The 20,166-nt window shown below is 43.5% G+C and overlaps 1 protein-coding gene across 2 annotated transcripts in view; it reads left to right on the plus strand.

Moving 5' to 3' along the window:
• Positions 1 to 5,698: 5,698 nt before the first annotated feature.
• Positions 5,699 to 20,166, plus strand: part of syde2 (synapse defective 1, Rho GTPase, homolog 2 (C. elegans)) — a 46,549-nt gene continuing 32,081 nt past the window's right edge. The window contains exons 1-3 of one of the 2 annotated variants that reach the window (XM_079350323.1): positions 5,699 to 7,876; positions 16,863 to 17,164; positions 18,024 to 18,432. In XM_079350323.1, the coding sequence (XP_079206449.1) occupies positions 5,917 to 7,876; positions 16,863 to 17,164; positions 18,024 to 18,432 (2,671 nt within the window). In that variant the 5' untranslated portion in view covers positions 5,699 to 5,916. The remainder of the gene's footprint in view (positions 7,877 to 16,862; positions 17,165 to 18,023; positions 18,433 to 20,166) is intronic. The other variant, XM_079350324.1, reaches the window with a different exon arrangement.

The raw sequence follows: 20,166 nt of genomic DNA on the forward strand, positions 1-20,166 counted from the left end.
GACGTCTTGTTGTTGGAGACATGTTTAATCCAGTTTAGTAACACTCTTCCAGTTCAGATATTGAGCCTCATGTTAAACTGCATTGGTAGTGAAGTTTTCGTGTGAATATAACAGTGTTTTTATAAATCTGAGCATTGCCAGCCTGATGGCATTATTGATGCAGCAGAGAGACGTTGCGTTCTTTAGAGATGATAGAAAACAGTAGCAGGAGACAAGAAGGGCCTAGTCTGACCTCCTGTCATAATAAACATGTCAGGGTTCGTCTGTCAAATAATGATATGCAACAGACTCTGAGGCTGCGTGTGTCTGAAAAGGAGAAGTCAGCCGGTGCGGTCAGCTAACCTGACTCCATGGTCACTAATGGGGGAAGATGTTATCTTTGTGTACTCTGTTATCTCCACCCTTGTCCTGTGGTTTTAGTGATCAGACTTAAGTGGGTGCAGTGAGCTGTGTGCTGCGTGCTCAAATGGAACAGATCCTCAAGATTTTGTTGTGTCGGGCTTACAAGACTTACTGTGTTTGAACACTTTCAGATAATTCCGATTTGTCTGAGCTGAGGCAGTGAGTCCAGTGATCGTTGAATCAAACCACCGATCTTGGAAATAGTTAAATGGTAAGGCAAGGCAAGTTTATTTATATAGCACATCTCAATAACAAGGCAATTCAAAGTGCTTTACACAAGACATCAAAAGCATCATGACAGAAGAAAGAAAAGATACATTTTTAAAAAATCCAGTATTGCTTATTCAGAACGATGTATAAGTTCTTAAAATCGTCTTGGTCTGTTGAACGAATGACTACCATAGGTAATCAGCTCAGTGTGCTCAGATTAAGTGGCTTGCCCAAGGACACATCGGTCATGTGGCTGCAGGAGCTGGGCATCAAATCCACGACCTTCTGGTTGAGAGACGGCTGACTCTACCACTGAGCCTTCAGCATCTGGAAAACATGCAATGTGTGAGGAGTCGTTATCATTTCTCCTCTCCTTGATTGATCCCATCAAAAGCAATATAAGTAAGCCTTTAACCAAAGTATATGACAGATTAATCAGTAATTATAGTCAATAACTATTGGCCCAATCCCATTATATTTGTATTATCCCCATAAAGCCATTCTTAACCCTTAGCTCAGTGAGATTTTCCTCTATCTATTTACGGCTTGATTCAAAGAGCATTTGAGTCTGCTGCGTTAGTAAGTTATTCAGAGAGTGACTTCAGAATGGAGTTTAGAAATCCCACGGAAACCAAGAATGAATAAAATATCATTTTCCTGACTTAGACCGCTCAATTGAACTTCCATGAGTCACTGTTTCTGCTTTAAAGGACCACATTATTCCAGATGTTAAAGCCAAGACTGCCTTATTTGGCGTTTATTTTGCTATGTATCCTTTCATAGATGTTTAGCCAGCACACAGAATATTTAGCGTAAACCTGTCACAGTCAGGTCACATGAGATAAGAGCTTATCTGCATTCTGAACATGAGGAAATGATGTTTGTTCACTTTCCTTTTATTGTACTTTGATATCATGTGCAGATTTTCTGTTGGTTTCCTATTAATGATTTTATGCTAATGCAACCTGGACAAGCTTTTTTATGTTTCTTATTCATGACTGAATGCCTTCTGCCACCGGAAAAAAACTTCTCTGTGTTTATCATTGAATACTTTTTAAATGTAGAAAATCTGTATGACAGCTACATTTTTACTCATCAGACTCTCACACCTGGAGGTCTAAACCAATTAAATATTTCCTCCTAATTAATCGAAATACATTTTAATGGAATCCTAAGAGGAGCAATTTTTCAACATTTCGAACCCATAGCTTAATGAAAATATGAAAAAGTATGTCAGAGAGAACATGCCTAATTTTGAAAACCAGCAAATGCATTTCTCCACACGACGTGTTTAACTCAAACTGTGTGCAGGCAAACTCTTTACATAAACACATTGTCCAAAGGATTGTTGGTCAAAGTATGTAAAAAGCCTGTTTTCTTTTATTACAAACTAGAATTAGGTATAGGCAGACATATTTCTCTTTTTTCAAAGTTGATTTAGAGCTAGGTCAGTAAACAGAGTCAGAAATAAGGGAGTGTGGAGAATGACATGTTGGAAAAGATTCAAACCCAGGTCTCATCCATACATGGTGCACATGCACTAACCACTACACTACCAGTGTCCGGGACATACCTCTCTTGGCATATTGCATTTAAGACACATTTATTTGGATTTTTTCCAGAACACTTAAAAGTATGTAAGTATATCCAAAGAAGTTCTTGACCTATGGAAATGTTAAAATTTCCAAAGACCTCTAGTTCGAAGCTTCAAGGATAAATTGTTCCATCTTAACATCTTAACAAAACTCTGACAAATCACTGCCTTTAGTAGAAATGTAAAAGTTCATTTTTAGTTTTTTTGTCTGCAGTAGTAAAATAAAAAAAGTGAATGGCTATGACAATAATGTGATTCTCTGGTACGTGAAGTTGCAGGCACTTGCGAACACGGCTCTGACAGGGATCACCCAGCCTAATTTATACCCTGAGAAAGGCTTGTGTCCCAGGACATAAATTTAGTTGCGGTGTGCAACGAGAAAAGGGGAAGGCCCATAAACCAGCCGGGACACTGAGAGAGGGAGCCGGAGACACAGAGGGAAAGAACAATGGGCAGCCATCAGGAGGAGAGCCCCAACAGCTGCGAAGCCCTGCATCCCAACACACACTCACATGCACACACAAACGTGCACCTCACACACAGACATGCGCTCCCTTTACTTTTCATTCTCTGTCACACATGCACACACACAATTTTCCTCCTCAAACACTCTCCGGTCGAGCCATCTGAAAGGGGGCCAGTTAAGCAGATGTTCTGCCACTATACTTTCACAAAAGGCACAAGTGACTGGGGGGGGGAGAGAGAAAGAAAAGAGAATAATACTTCCTGGGTTTTTTTTTTCTGCTGTTGAGTCAGCATGCAGAGCAGCACTGGACAAATGCTTACTTTGCATTCATTTAAAGCTTAGTTTAGTCATTACATGTATGTTTTGCTCCCTTGCTCCAATTTGGCTTTGTAGAGTGCAGACACTGACGCTGCATGTGTAACCATGTGTCTGGTGAGGAAGACCTCATCAAGGTGAGAGAAAGCAACCTGAGGTCAAAGTGAACAAACGAGTGACCCTGATGTAAAGTATGTTGTACGACACAGATCCCCTATCAGCACAATCTGAAACAATCCCACATATTTGTATTGATTGACTAGTGACGTTAATTAGCATGCCTGTTAACTTGTTGCTAGCTGGCTTACATCCATTACGTCCATGTGGACAAAAACAAAGAGATAAAATAAACATTTAATAAACTCAGAAAGCATTGCATCCTTATTTACAAAGTAACAACAGCTGATACAATATCAATAGATACATCAATTTTCAATCATTTAGTAATAATGTTAATTGTCAATTTAAAGTTAAAGTGTATATGAGCCAACATGTAAAAAAATACACCAATCATGACTTCAGTCATGTGATTACCTTTTTGTTCACTTTTATTTATATTTTTTAAACCAGGAGTGCTTAACCAAAAAAGTGAGCAGATTTCCTTATGTTTCTACGAAATGTCATGTTTTCATTTTTCAAGTCAAGGAAAATGATTTTCTTTTTTAAGACTCAACATTTCCATCTGATTCTTTTCAAAGCACCCAGTTACACAGATAAAGCACAAGTAGCTCAACATTTAGTGTATCATCTGGATAAATGTGCTCATGATCACCTCCTGTTATACAACCTATACTTCTCTACTGCCATACGTACATATACATCATCACCACTTGTAGTGCTCAGCTGCTATCACAAGAAACGATCACATTTTCAGGAATGCCAGACATTTCCAGCATGAAAACTGTCTTAATAGTTGTTATTTTTCAAAAAAGACAGAAGCTCATTGCCTGCAGTGAACGTGTTGAGCAGCTGGAACACTTTGGTCTGGTCCAAATGTTTGTGTCCTTTCCAGACGCACGTGACACCCTCTCCTCTTTGTTTTTTTTCTTCTTCTCTTTGGGCACACAAAAACACACACTATGCAGCTTGCAGGTTTTGACCTGTAAATAACTGCCCAGACAGGGTCTAGTCAGTCAGATGTGTAGGCAGAGCGAGGCGTCAGTGCCTACACGGCTCCTGCAGAGCAATAACAGATGCTTATCATGTTTTACTGAGGGTGGTGGAAGCGAAGAGGGAGGGTAAATGCGGGGCCCTGTGTATGAATGGCTCTGACAATAAATGCCCTCAATCATGTGTTGTACCTCAGAAAAGAGAGGCACATGCCAGGAGAGTTACAATGAAGTCAAAGAGTGTGTATGTGTGTGTTTTAAAGACAGGCAGAGAGCGCATGTGCACTCTCACACCCACTGCAGCTTTTCAGCAGCTCATCCTCTTGCACATTCCTTCCAAGCAGAGGCAACAGCAAACAAATAGCTGAAGGTTCAAGGTTGAAGTATGTTTCATTCCTTTCTCCGCTGCTCTTAAAGTCTCGGGCAACTCTGCAAGAGGGTCAAAGAGGAGAGGATTACACAAGATACACTTCAGATAAAAGTGTCAGTCCGATAATCTGCTCTGATCCATCATGTGGCCTGGGCCGCACTTTTAGGCTGATGCTGCCTTTAGAGGTTAAAAAAAATTGCCTTTGTGTGTGTAATAATGAAGATGAAAGTGTAAAAAGACAAATTCCCCGTGACACACACAATCTTGCTCATTTGTAAAGGCTAAGAGATGATTCAGGGCTGCAAAGTTGTCACCATCCTTCTTGCGGTTTCTTGCTGAGACTAACTTTTCTCTTCTTTTTTCTCTCTGCAGAGGAGTAAAAGCTCATTTTCCCCCCCTGAGATGTGACGTTGTTTTTCCTGTTGTTTGCTGAAATGCTCCCACAGCTAGTGAAGGTGGCAATTTTACATCCTGCCTCTCTTACAGAGATTAATTCACATTTCAGGGACAAGTATGGAATTTCAATCGAGAAGTTTTTCATCATCACCATCATGAGGCCGAGCCGACCAGGTTGAAAATTGCTCAGCAATTCCCCAATGTAAGAAAGGGGAATTGATTTATTGTATTGTTTCATTGAAAATGAAAAACTCAGCAACCTGAACAGACTGATCAATCAACACATTTGATAACCAATTCAGTAAGCCCTGTGTCAGACAAGAGCTCTAGGCCTTATTAGTCTGGTGGACTACTTCAGCTTCATATTTTATGAAGACACTGAAAGAGTATAAGCTATAAGAACATAATAAATCATGAAGCTAATTGAGTAAAAAAAAAAAAATTGTTTAGGTCATTGTTTATTATCCACAGTCTAGAAGTGCTGTGGCCTAGAGGCCTAGGTAAATGTGAATTTGTTGTAGTTTTTTCTGAATAATTGATACACATGGTCGGTGAACTTTGAGTCAAGAAAAAATTCTAGATATCTGCGCTGCAAACGCGAGGAGAAGGTGAGGTGAGGCGCTAGAGAGAGAGAGAGAGAGAGAGAGAGAGAGAGAGAGAGAGAGAGAGAGAGAGAGAGAGAGCGAGAGAGAGAGAGAGAGAGAGAGAGCGAGCGAGAGAGAGAGAGCGAGAGCGAGAGCGAGAGCGAGAGCGAGAGAGAGAGGCAAAGTGTGTGTGCGTGTTTGTGTGTATGCAGGGAGCGGAGAGAGAGAGAGAGAGAGAGAGAGAGAGAGAGAGAGAGAGACACACACACACAGACAGACGTGGTGCAGTTACGCAGAGTGATCCAGGAGTGAGGCGACAGAGCGGAGGTGACAGCGGAGAATGGAGAGGAGCCCGTCCGCCCGGCGAGCTTTGACCGCGGCGAACGAGGAGAACCTACTCGGCCCCTTCCTTCTGGAGCCAGCGTGCTGAAAGAAACCAGGGGGAATTACTAGGGGGGCAAAGGAAAGGAATGGCTGATCCTCTGCGGAGGACTTTACTAGCGAAACTCCGGGGGAAGAAATCCAAGAAAGGAGCGACTGTCGGCGGTGGATACGGCTCTGCGGCGAATGGGGGCCGAGAAGGTAAAGAAAAAGTTTTGCAAGCGCAGCGAGACTCCGACGAGGCTCGCCCGGTAGTTTTGCTCACCAGGCTGGATTGCACGACAGAGAGAATGAGTACGTACGAGAATTATGTTGACGGGGCGATTGTGCAGACAGGGGGGGTTGTGATAGTCCGGGAGAGCCGGCCAGAGTCGGAGTTGGCCAGCGCGCGTCCCCAGGAGCGAAGCAGCGGGGGCAGGGTTCGGGTTAATGAGGAGCTCCTGGGGGTCTCACTTCAAAGAGACGTGCAGTTTGGGGGACATGAGCCGAGGCAGGGACATAGGAGTCACAAGAGGCCAAGAGCCGGTGGCAAAATCACGTTATCGACCGAGGTCCCGCTTGGAGGACCACATGTCCAGAGAAAACACTTCATCACGGTGCAGCGGCAGTGCAGCGTCGGGGACTCCATCGGGTTCGGGGACAATTCAAATCACGTTTCGCATCGAGCGAGGGTAGAAACGCAAAGCTCGGTGAGCAAACCAACAGAGGGACGGGTTACTACTGCAGAGACAGAGCCAGGAGACAGAAAGGGACTCACTCGGCAAATGGCAGGGACTGTACTGGCTGTTGCTGAATGCAACGCAAACTGGACTTGTGACAACAGCCACACTTTGGAGACAAACTCGCCGGTTTGCGCGGCACTCATTCAGCCGCAGTGCGCGTCCAGGAGCGCGGAAGAAAGAATGTTGATCAGAGATGTTGAGAGTTATGGGCCTGAGTATTCCCGGGGCATGAGAGGGCCTGCAGGCAGTGTACAGAGCCCGACCTTCTTCCCTACAGAGTTAGAAATCTGCGACATTAACGTGGCATCACTGTGCGCCACAGAGGCGTCCCTCAGATACACTTTGGATAGTGAAGATGATGATTACTACGATAATGAAATTCTGCCCTTCTATGAAACGATCAGAGCGAAAAGTGGTCGAGCAGAGGCCACAGAGCCGCCAGGTCAGGATAAGGATGACAGTAACAGCGCCCAGGAAACAGACAGGCTGAGAAACCAGCTGAAAGAAGCATATTACCTTCTCATCAATGCTATGAATGATATCAACCTGGATGTCCAGCAGATGAGCGGTGCTTTAACCGAGCAGCAGGCGACCTCCTCATGTAGTAGCCACTCCAGGGATAGTTTGTGCTCCAGATTGTCTGCCAAAAACATGGACAGCGACTCCTGGTCCTCGGGAGGAGACCACAGCCCTCAGCAAGTGTCTGACACTGACTCACTGCTGCTCTGCCTGAGCAGGAACCTGGAGTCAGGCCTCAAAGGCAGGCTGAATTGTAAAAGTATGTTGAACCTTTCCTTGACTAAGGAAAGACCGATGTTAGCTCGCTCTGCTAGTGACAGAGCTATCAGGTATTCAGGTGGGCCCTCGCTCTGTAATCAGACCCCAGATGAAACAGGGGCCGCAGAGAAAAAGGAAAAAGTTGCAGGAGTAAGCGAGCTGTCAGAACCTCAGGGGCTTTACTGCGCCATCAGCAGCGATGAGCTGCTGCAAGATCCGGGAGGTGATGAAGACCGCGGGGGGCAGCTCAACGAGAGCAGCGGCTCGGTCAACAGCCTCACTGGATCTTCAGACAGCAATCAGGGTCTCGACAACAAGCAGGAAGTCCGAGCACAGGGCGCCAACTCTGCCAACAAGGGGCCGGGGGTCACTGTCAACAAGATGCAAGAATGGATGCACAAGGGGCGGTTGTTGTCCTCGGAGATGAAGCAGCGAATCGAGGGCTCGTCTTCGCCCCGCGGAGGGAGCCACAATCAGGATCCCGGGGTTAAATCTGTCAAGGCAAAGTCACCTACGACCAAGAGGCCAAGGCAACAGCAGCAGCACCCAGGTAGGAAGGCTAAACGGTGGAGGTCTCAACTCCCGTGGATCCTCTAAAAATCAAAGACCTGTCACCCTTCTTCCTCCCGTCTGATTGTTGTCATCCTCCTCCGATCATAGTAAACTCCGTCTGGTGGCGGTCCACCCTGCACTCCTCCTCTTCTGGATGCAAAGCAAAGGGACGAGACTCCTCAGACCTCTTTGCTTTCCTTTTTCAGCCGGTGGTGGGCTCTGTTCCTTCACACTAATTTAGGTGCATTTTAACACTTGATTACTAGCACATCAGACCGTAGGTCGGATCACTCACAGTTCAGTACCAACTAACTCACTCTCTCTGACAGCTGCGGTGGTGGTTTTCATGGTGTTGTTGTTGTTGGTGGTGGGTTCGTGTGTTTGTGTGTGAATGAGCTTTAATCAAGCTGAAATGTTTAAAGGACTTTTTTTTGTGATTGTGCTTTTAAGATCTGTTCGTATTGAGGTGCAAAACAGGAAAACATCTGTATCATGAAACCCCTGTAAGACACAGTTACACAGTTGAGGGGTAAGCCTGAGACTGCTGCTGCAGGGTAGGTGTCAGACACAGTGATATTATACAGCAAAGAATCTCAATGAGTGATACATGTGACTGAAAAGAAAGCAAAATGTAAATTTTTGAATCGTTAAACACAACTTACACGTGTGAAACAAAGAGATACCGCTTTGTCCACAGGGGTCGCCAAAAACAACACAATCCAGAAGTTACTCAGGAGCTTTAAGACGTAGATGTTTCATTTGTTTTATGTATAGTTCATGTTGTGGGACATTAATGACACCACCTGCTCCTGCTTTGCCTTTTTTTGTCACGTTTAGATTTCAATATTTCTTCAAACGTTTCCTTCTCATTCATAACAACGTGAAGGTACTTGATTCTTAAGTAGACCTTGGACAATAAGTCGAATTATTTATCTACAAGTCAATTGGAAGAAAAGATCAAAAATCAACTACTTGCTCTGGACCTTTTTAAAGCAAAAAATGTCAAAAATGTTCTGGTTCCGGCTTCTTTAAGGGAAGAATGTTAAAATGTTTCGATCCAGTAGATTTTGCATTTGAGCACCAGCATTAAAAGAAAAAGCTTTTAGGTGACGGCTCCAACCCCGCTCCACTCACACAGAGGAAGTTATGAAGAAGAACGCACCATAACCAAGCACCTTATAAACACAAGCGGCAGACAAAATTGTCCTTTGCTTGAGCTGCGATTGCTTGAGCGTGATCTAAAGAGTAGACCGTGTCATTGTTCTTTTACCTCGTCTTTGACTAAAACAGCTTTTATACGTTAGGCCGTCCCGTCCATGTTAACAGGATGTGAACACGGCTCCGAGAACAGTACATCGAGCGCGACTCAATGTTGTCTTCTAGCAATGTTTGATCTTGTTTTGATTTTCCAGGGAGCCTATATTATATAATCTTGCTGGGGACAACATATTAAATTGATGTTTTTGGCTGACGCTGGTATATTTACAGATTTTTTTTTTAAAAATATGCATTGTCCCTGTAAAATAAAAACATTAAACAAACTTAAGACTGATTATCAAATTAAAGGTTTCAGTCCTTTTGCTGAGCTCAAAATAATCTCAGCCACAGGATCTATATCCTCACTTATTGTTCACACTTTCAATTCCATTTACATTAATTGATTATTTGCAAACCACTGCCATGATGTTTATCACAGTATATAACATTTTTAGTCCATTAGGTTCAAAGTTGAATGTGCGTTTTTTGTCAATTTGCTGCTAACTTGTACAACAGCTGGAAACTGTCAATAAGGAGAACTTTATATTGACATTTGTTGCAGAGGCTTTTAACTCTACCGGTAAAAGCTTTGTTTGTGTTCCGGTTTATGTATGTGTTAGTGATTGCTAGCGTGCGTGAATGTCAGCGTGTGTGTCGTTCTGACAGTGTTTCCCAGAGTAAATAGATGACACTCCACGTGCACAGGCTGCTGTTGACGGTCAGTGTTGCTGCGCTGCTAGAAATAGAGTGTGATCTCCTGAGCTGAAGGTCCTCTCTGTGTTTAACTTCTAGCCTCTGTTGGCTCGTAGTGCTCCAACTTTTTACATCTCTTCCTCTTTCCTCTTGTTAAAATGAAGACAGGACTCTTCTTGGTTTCCAAAGGTTTTTTTTTTTTCCCCTCCCCGATTCTTCAATTTTTCCCCATTTTGCCCAGCTTTCCCTTCTCTGTCCCCACTGAACTTTTCCACAGCTGTGGCCAGAGGAATCCAAAGCAGGAGAGAAGCCACTGCACCCTCTCTCTCTCTCTCTCTCTCTCTCTCTCTTTTCTCTGTGTGTTTGCGTGTGTGTGTGTGTGTGTGTGTGTGTGTGTGTGTGTGTGTGTTTCTGAATGTGTGTATAAGGGGGGGTTGGGCTGTCATGTTGCCTTCCTCCCCAGTCGTTTGCCCTGGACAGCTCCATGGCAACTTGCATTTTAAAGAGATTTGGGATCGAATATTTAGGATGCCATTCCTGTTGTTTAACTTGTTTGCGTTGTGTCTCTTAATTCCTCGCCATGAATGAACAAAATGAAGGGCGATTAAGTATTTATTAAGGTCAGCCCTGGGCTTATCTTGCCCCTGTGGGCCTCTCAGCGCCCCACAAAGAGCTGTTAAAAAAAAAAGAAAAGACAAGCTCTCAAAAGCCGCAGTGAATTGCTTGTCTTGGCTTGAAACTCTTCATTGAGTTTCTTAATTCATGCAAATATTTTTACACGTTGGTCTTTCTAAAAATAATACTTCCTGTTCCTCCCCTGAGTGTTAGTCAGAAATTAAACCCCAGTATGAGGTCACAGGACAATAAAGTTGGCCTGATTGGACTAGAGCTAATTTATTCCTGTCCTGACTTGTACTTTAATTACTGTGTAAAAAACATGTCCATTATCTCCCAGCTGAGTGTCACTCCCTACATTACATGAAGCTGTGGACACGCATGTTTGTATTTGCTGCTGGAGGATTTATAGTTGTGTTGTGTTGTGTTGTTGCAGCAGCAGAGGTTTGGGTTGCCGGCAGGCAGCACACAGGCATCATGTTTTGGCCAGAGCTGAACTCTGGAGTGGTGTGTCAGTCAAAGCTGAAACTGAGAGCAAGCCAGAGACACCTGAAACTGATAGTCTGAAAGCCACACCTGGAAGGCAGATGCTTTTATTTATTTAAATCTTTTGTGTGGTTCAATCTATAAAATCCCTTGTTGGATTTTAATATTGACAATAATAATAATGGTAATATTGTAATATTGACACTTTGAGTCAGATAAGCTTTTGCCAAAAAAAGGAGGATTTAGCTTTTCCTGTCTCCCCACTAACAGTCATTAAAAGAGTTTAAAAGTTTGAAAATGTGTTAATTTAGTCAAATTGAAGATGATTAGAAGATTAATACCACCCTCGTATCTGTCATGGTACTTTCACACATGCAAAGCACTCCTGAAACGTCCTGAAACTTTCGTGGTGAAAATTGCTGCATTTGTGAACACACAGCCGAATATTTGACTCTGACTTTAGCCAGCCTCTTTCCTGGCTGTCTCTCATGAATTCAGAGTGAGCCAATGAGAGAACGCTGTAGGAAATATTCAGGACACTTCACCATGCACAAGTAAAAGGGATGGTGACATTTATATTCTTGCGATTGACACACAAGGGCTGTACGTGGTGATCGGTGCGTTCTCTGTGCATGTAACAGAACTGCTTCAGTGTGTTTTCTGAAGTTTGCTGCTCTTTTTTTATTCGTATTCTTTGTGGGCTTTTTGTTCCTTTTTATTGTAGAGATAGGACAGTGGATAGCGTCTGAAATCAGGGAGAGAGAGTGGAGTATGGCAAGTGGGAAAAGGATTCAAACCTCGGTCACCCGCTTGGAGTACATGAGATACACACACTTACCACTGCGCTACCGGCACCCTGTTCTCCACTCTTTTGGTAATACAGTGAATATAATGGACTACAAGTAGCATTGATTTAAAAGCAAAAAAAGACTCTCCCATGAAGCTCTTTTTATATATCGTCTAAACTCTCCGTTAGAGTTTCTGATCCACTAGCTTCCTTTTAACTCGACTTCTTTGGACATATTGAAAATACAATATGGGAAACCACCAGTTAAACTTATGTTAGAAAGCAGACGCGGTACCCTCTTGAGAGACCTTTGCTGGCTCTTTAACCCTCATGTTTTCAGATTTTGGGCTAAGCTGAGCAAAGCTGCTTCACATTTATTGTGCAGATGTAAAACGACAGATTGGTCCTCTCATCTTAAATTGAATATCACATCCAACATGAAACACATTAGCCTACAGGAAGTATTGCTTAACTCCGAACTCATTAATTTCTGCTTGCTTAGCACTCGGGGTGCAGGTGTAACATAATTCTCCTCGAGCGCTGTCAAGTCATGTCAGGACGATGCAGTGTGTGGTGGGTGCCAGAATCCCTTGTTACTGGGCTGCAGAGATGTTTTGTTTCACATAAACACACTGCTGATGGTGGAGGTCCAATCACTTGTCTCGTCTGCTGCGTCTGTATGCTGGGACAGATTTATTGAGGATGTTCACTGTAAAGACAGATCAGGTTCATTCATACCAGGAGGGTTTATGGGATATGAGTCACATGCAGGTGTCTGCAGCTTGATTGGCAATTCTGCATGATGGATTATCAGTGAAACAAAGTGGACTGTGTTTATTAGGTGGAAGCGTTTTATCAGGAGCTGCTGGACACTGTCGTTGAAGGACTTCTCATGACTTGTCGTCTTTTAACAGATTTTTTCGATCAAATTGGGTGAAGCTATGAGTCCATGTGTCTTTCCTTTATTGAGCTTGCATAGTCCTCCTTCAGCATTCTGATCAGTTTTGCACGGTCTCAATTGTACCGACACATTGAGACAAGACTGAAGTTCCGCTGAAAGAGCTGCAACACTGAAAAGACTTTGGGTTTGAAGCCAACAAACTGAGGAGGAAGTTATCTTAGCGGTAGCAGACTTCGCTGCCAGGACGCCTCAGCGGGTTGCAAGTGTTGACATGTGATGCAACGCCGGACGATCTCAGCTCTGCTCTGAGGCGGAAAAAAAAAGAAGAAGAAAAAAAAAAATCTACATTGAGGATCCTTATTAGCATTTGAATGGGTGTCAACAGGAATGTATGGCACACAGCAAACGATTCCCCGTGAAGGCGGGGGAGTCTTGAAACTCTGTATACACAACAAAAGTGTTGTCTGCATGAAGGAGAAAACTGGCTGGTGTGTGTTTAGCTCCTGTGAAAAGAGGAGAAAAAGGAAACTCAAGAAATAAAAGAAGAGTGTATGGGAAAGTGGATCAAGTTTTGTCTTAGAGGAGAAAAAAGATTCAGTCATTCAGAAGATTAAGACATGAATATAATTGGGTTTACTGTCAGGATAACGAGGCCCAGGTTCACACCAGCTCATCAAGGAAATACTTTTTCTTTTTTTTTTTTTAAGTTTGCATTCCTTTCAGCAGCTCAGAAAAACCAACATCGCTCCTCCTCCCCGTCCTTCTCTGTCTTTTACTTTATTTTCTCACACCGACGTGCACCCTTGTATTATGAGCCATCTGTTGCCTTCAGGTCAGGAGTCTGACTTTTAACGGGGCCTGAACACATCATCTTCATACCATCGCTGCACACGGGGAGACGGGGCAGTGTTAGCTTCTTCATGAAACTATGAACTCCTAATTCTGAAGAGTTTAGAACTGCAGAAGCTTGATGGAGGAGAGGGGAACATGTCTTCAAGACTTTCAACCAGTCTTTGGATCAAGCCTCAAATTTAGAAAATCTAGTTAAGAGGTTTTATCGAATTTGCCCGTGAAGCTACCCATGGCAAAGATCATTGCTCAAACAGATAAAACAAAGAATTTGATTTTTTTTAAAACTCTTTTAGTTGCTGATGGTTTCACCTTCAGATAAGCTGCAGTTTTCATTTTCAAACAATGAGAGCAGAGTGGTTTGATCTGTTTGATTTCAAAATGTCAAATTCCTGGAAACATACAAATCACTGTTTTTTTTTAAAATTTCTTTGTGGGCTTTTTGTGCCTCTTATTGTCGAGACAGCACAGTGGATAGAGTCACAGCCACAGGTCGCAGTTGAACCTGGGGCAACCCAGGAGGACTTCAGCCTCTAGCACACTAAAATAGCACCTTAAATCACAATTTTTTAACACCCAGTCCAAAAGGCTAGCTTCTTGATTTTCAGTAAAGCTGGATCCTTCATGTATTTCTCATCGAAAGCAGTTAAAGAGAGAAACTGTGATGTGAGACGTTGAGAGGACTGGACAGAGTGGTAACAGTCATTTGACACCAGTGGCTCAAATCTCATTCTGTACATTAAGTGAAACTGGTGTCCTGCTGTAGCTTTGTGTGTGTGTGTGTGTGTGTGTGTGTGTGTGTGTGTGTGTGTGTGTGTGTGTGTGTGTGTGTGTTGCTTCTCCTGTGCGACAGTAGAAGGAGTCACGGCGAGGCTGTAAATCTGAAGCTGTGGTCTGGAATGCGGCTCGTGTCAGAACACGCTTCCTCTTCCAGTTATGAAAGACCCCTTAAAGAAGATGTGGCATGCTGACAACAACGCCATGCTCACAAACGTCTCACCTTGCTTTTGTCTCGCTTTACCTGACCGACCATTGGCAGCAGAGGGTTCAGGTTTTGTCCTGATCTTTAATGAATTCCTTCTTTGGACGATTTATTTCTCTTCTCCCCACTGGAACTGTGTGGCAGCATGAGATTGCTGTATGGACAAACAAAGGTTCTAAACCACTCAGATATGAATCTGTAGTTTTGCCTCTGTTGCTCTGTGACTTTAATTTCTCCTTTTAATTTCAGTGAACGCTCATTTGATGCATCATGTGTAAAATAGAGTTCCCTGAGCTGGGTTACCTAAAAGATCTCAGTTTTACCCAACACACCAAGGTCAAAGCTGGCAGTAGGGTGCAATATTATACATGTTCAACAATAAGTAACAACAACATCATCTATTTGAATCTTTTCTTGAAAAATTAGAGGCAGAGTTTAAAGAGTCAAAAAGACTTCCAGGCTAAAACAGGCCTGGCCTCTTACAGCAGCTTATAACAACATGGCAGCTAGTACCAGACTCCATACGTTTCAGCTTCAGTTAGAATATGACACATGTTTAACTACTTCAGCTATACACGCTTGCTAGCTCAAGACAAACAAATTATATTCTTGCAAAAAAACCCAAAAAACCCAAAGTGACTTAAATTGAATACAGCTAAAACTAACTTTTCAAGGATTTACTTGATATTAATATTAAGAACACCTCAAAAGTGTTCTCTTCTCTTGCCACTGAAAGGTGTTTTATATCCTCTGCAGTTTCTTATATAACCAGCTGGAACACAGAGGACCGGCATCTCCAACAGAAGCAATTTCATCCCACTTTAAATCGTTCCTGTCATATTTCCCATGTGGGGAGAAAGTTAAGAAAGTGAGCGCAGACATAAAGTTTGGGGCTTGTTTTGTTGTGTTGAGGGAGAACAAGTTGTATATAGGCCTATTGGATTTTTACAGAAGGAAGCAATTATTGAGAGTCAGCAGTTGCTGGATAAAGTCGCCTTGTAGATCTCAGGACTTAAGATAGAGGCTGTTTGGAGAGGCTGGTATGACTTCCAGGGAAAGTAAATCCCAGCGAAGCCCCGCGCTCGCTCTGCGCCGCTTTCAGGGCTTTGTCAATAAAATCAACCAAGCAAAGAAAATACCTTTGTCCAGATCTACTGAGTACAAGTTATGTAATTCAAACCATGTGATTTCTTTTCTATACCTCACTTCACTTCTCTTTGACCGGTCTGGATTAATAGAAAGAGAGAAAAAAAACAGTTTTATTCCAAGTCATTCACATGTTTGTGATAGTCACACTGGATGTTTGATTTGGATTTAGTCAAGTGAAAATATTCCACTGGTCTGTAATTTTGTGGATGCAGCCTGGCGTGCATGAAAATGCATTTCCTTTCGGAGAGCAGAAGTTGTCATTATAGCATGTGGAGGGGCTCGTCTGAGAGCTGCACAGGATCAAAACAGTCGTTTTGCACCAGCCTGCTGTACAAGTTAGAGCAAGACCCTGCCTTCAGCGCCTCATACGTACACCAACACACACTCACATACTCACGCTCACAGGCTGCTTTTCTCTCTGTGCATCTGCTCAGCAACTAAAATGATTTAGTGCCTTTTATTTTCTCATTCCACAGTCAAAAGCTGAGCAGAGACTTTTGAACGCTTTCATTCGGACATTAAAGCACCACGTAACCATTTCTTAGACTTCTATTCACTGCACATGTATTTCGCCACTGGCTGCACTTATTGTCGCCCTCTCTCTCTCTCTCACACACACACACACACACACACACACACACACACACATTCTCTGCTCTATTTTCACAGCTGTAACGCCAGCGGTTTCTCGCTGTTTTTCAACGCGATGGAAGATATGTGCGCTCTATCCCTCCATCTCCCTGTGATCTCTTTTGAATTCAAAGCCCACAGAGTCCCAAGGCGTCACTGAGGAGAGAAGGGGGGGGGGGGGGGGGGGGGGGGGGGGGGGGGATTTGTGGTGGCGTGATTAAAAGTTTGACTCTGGTCATAAAAAACACAATTACAATAGTTTATCCAAAAGTCAAGAATCAAACCACGATACTTTGAGACAAAGCTAAGAGGTGGATTTCTTTGGGGGGTTTTTTTGCTGACATTAAAAGGCAGAGAAGAAGAAGAAGAAAAGGTCGAGAGAGGAGCGGAAAATGCTATAAAACCTTGAGGCATCTTTCAGTGTTTCACACCTGCTCTTTTCTTGATACAGATGTTTTCTCCAACTTGGCAGGACATGAATAGTTTGACATGAAACTTGATTCAATAATTGTGGAAATTAACATCAAAGTGATCATTTGCGGCTTTTTAATTCCAACCAAATGATTTTCTCTTTTTATGTCTACTGGCATGAAATAGTAACTCTCACCCTCTCTCTTCTCCCATCGCTCACCCAGCTTTCATTGAGACTCTTCAGATCCCCTGTACCAATGGCAGGGAGGTGGGCCGGGCCTGTGAGTCTCCATCATGGCGACAACCGCTCACCACCATCACCGTCTCCAAAAAACGCAACTGGCTGCAGCAGAGCTCCCTGGGGAGGACTCACTGCTCCAAGGATGAGCAGCAGGGCATGCTGGGAGCTGAGGAGGAGGGTGTCCAGGGCTTCTATCAGCCACCACCTCCCCCCAGTCCTTCTCCAGACCATCTGAGACCCTCAGGGGGAAACACAGCACGGGCGGTCCGCCTGCACCTGCCTCAGGTTGGCCGTGATGCCTCTGTTTTAAATATGTCTGTTTTATCCTTCTTAAATACAAGTTAAAGATCTACAAGATGCAGGAAGTTAGTGATGTCAAATGTTTCCCTGTAACATCACAGTTTGTCTTGTTAAACAAAATGTAATGTGTACATATGTTTGTTCATGTTAGTGATCGTAGCAGGTAGAGCTTTGGAAGTTGCCAGGTTGGCTTCTTCCCCCATTTCCCCATGTTTTTTTTTGTTTTTTTTTGTCAACTTTGTTTATTGAATTTTAACATAAAAAAACAGCAGTTTCAGTCATACATTCAATAACGTATTGCTATTGTGTTTAAGAGCAAACAACAAACAAACACCCCACCCCCCACCCCGGCACATACCCCCTCCAAAATAAAAAGTTGGTCCAGAAGGCAAAATGAATAATCAGACCACAGGAATATGACACGTCCCCCATTTCCTGTTTTAACGCTAAGCTAGTTTGCTTTGCTGGGAGAAACTAGCATTGACTAAAACTGGAAGAAGTTAAACGACAGTAAAACTTTCCCCAGGGACACAATTAGTTGGGTTCTGCAAATCTACTATTTAAAGAATTATCACATTTAAAGATGTACAAAAGATGCCGCTCATCTGGAGTTAAGACTGAAGTCAGATCTGCAAAAACAGGACAAAAACCTGCGACACATGTGAACACACCAAACCTGTTTTTAACCACAATTTAAGTCAAGATAAGTGTTTAAAGTCCTTCATTTAGGTTGATAAATGATGAACTGGCATCTTTTGTAGTTTCAGAAGTTAACTCTAAAATGTGTACTTTTTCCTTTTCCCTCAAAGTTTCACCCTGAACGTTGCCTCTTGTCTCGACTTAGGTCAGCGTCAGTCAGGCCAAGGTGTCCCCTCACTCTCGCAGCGTGGATCCAGCTGAGGAGAACGACGCTGACGACGAAGGAGAGATCTGGTACAACCCGATCCCCGAAGATGAAGAGCAAGATACGTCTCATCGATCCACCGTTCAGCTGCTGGTTCCCCCTCGAGTAGATCCCCAGAGGAGACCCAGCAGAGGGGCAGATGTGGGTCACTGCGGCAGGAACCTGGGGGTCGGCGCAGGCAGCGCGGGGCTGGAGCCGCTCGGGGAGAGCCTCTGTGGAGGTGGAGGAGGAACGGGAGATGGGAGTCAGGGGAATGCTGCACATTCCACAGAGGCACCACATCTGCACAGACAGATGCTCGCGTGCAAACCTCAGGAGGAGGGGGGGCCTTCCACCAGCAGAGCCACAGGTAAGTCGTAAAAAAAAAAAAAAAACACCTACGCGCCTCCTCACATTCTCCTTTTCCTCATTTCTGCCTTTTTTCCCCCCAACTTCCTCATGCACTCTCCCTCAGGTATCTTTAAGGCCAATGCTCAAGGCCATTGTGTGTCTGTCGTTTGTCTTTCAGTCAGTCACTCTGAACAGAGTTTTGTGGTTGTCGACACCTTGGGCGCTAATTACAGCTGTTGTTATAATTGTTCCCAATTAAAAGGATCAAGAGGCTTATTTAGCTGCAAGTAATTCCTGGCTGCCTGAAGCTCGACTCTCTCGTGTGAATTAAGAAAATGCTTTCACAATGTTTTAGTGGCTTTTCCTCATACCCTACATTTACACAATAACGAATCAAGGAAATTATACGGGAGGTAAATTCAGAGCAGGATCCGAAGGCAACCAGCAGAGACCTCTTTAAGATCTCCAACCATGTCCAGTTACCTCTGGATCAAGAAAGGTTTAGAAATCTGCAACAGCCGAACACACAGGACAAGGTGTCATGAAAAGGTGAAAAGCTAAATGATATAATAAAAAAAAAAACAATAATACAAACGATGTGACAAGTCCAGTAAGGGTTAGAAAAGGTCCAAACAAATAAACAAGCAATCCAAACATAATGCAGTGACGAGTTCAACTCTGTGTTTAATTTACAGATCAGGTAGTACAATCCGTCAACATCTTTCCACCTATACACATACCAGACCTCTTGTGTTTCAGTATGTCTGTCTATGCCTCTTGGAGGATTTAACCAGCTCGAGTGTTAAGTTTCGCTTTAGTTTCTGCTCAGCTGAAAAACAAGATCCTGCCGGGCTTCAAACGTTGTAGCACTCGGAGCTCAGTTTTTAGTTGTTTTGTTCTGCTTGATTGGAGCGGGCAGAAGCTGTAGCCGCCCAATCATATCACTCCATATCAGTGTCCCTCATTAGGTCAACTCAAACAGACACTAACCAGGAGGAATTTAGACCCGGCAATCATCCCTCACAGGGAAGAATATCCATTTAGTTTTGACTGCAGCTCGCGGAGACGGCCGGCTTGTGACCTTCTGCTGCTTCTTTCAGTTGAATAAACGTCTTCTTGTCTTAAAAACTCTCATTAAATCTGCACCTCTGATGTGTGTGGACACAAAAACACATAATTGCCTGTAAAAGGACTTTTAAGCACCCTGTCTTGTACCCTATAAAGTCTCCTTTTTATTCACTTTTGTGCTCGGAAACTGTTGACAAGTTGAGTCTATAGCGACGGCGTAATGATGACAGCCAGCACACGGCTCCCTGTCTGTTAATAAGCCCGGTCTGCTTCTTCCTAACTTCCGACTTTTTGTTCCCTCTGATGTGGCAACATGGTAGTTTCAACCAATTGGCACATCTCGAGCTGAGCCTATAATTACAACTTTTGACAACACTTTTCTGTGGCACGCAACAGCCATTTCACGTCGGAGGAGCACAAAGCGAGGCTGTGCTGTTTGTGTGCGCAGGCTGAAATCTAATACTGGAGCTTTAGTGTTCACAAACATGGCTTTACTGCAGGAATGAAGTCTGGAAAAATGTTTCTTTCACCCTGAAATACTACAGTTGAAAAGTTTAAATCACAGAGCATTGAGAGAGGAGGACGACATCTGACTTTGAAAACCATGTAAAGTCAAGAAACTATCTTTGAAAACTAATGTACAGACTGGCGGCTGGATAACTCCTTCATCCTCATTTACTGGACA

Source organism: Symphodus melops, assembly GCF_947650265.1.
Source record: "Symphodus melops genome assembly, chromosome: 8".
In the NCBI taxonomy this organism is placed as follows: domain Eukaryota; kingdom Metazoa; phylum Chordata; class Actinopteri; order Labriformes; family Labridae; genus Symphodus; species Symphodus melops.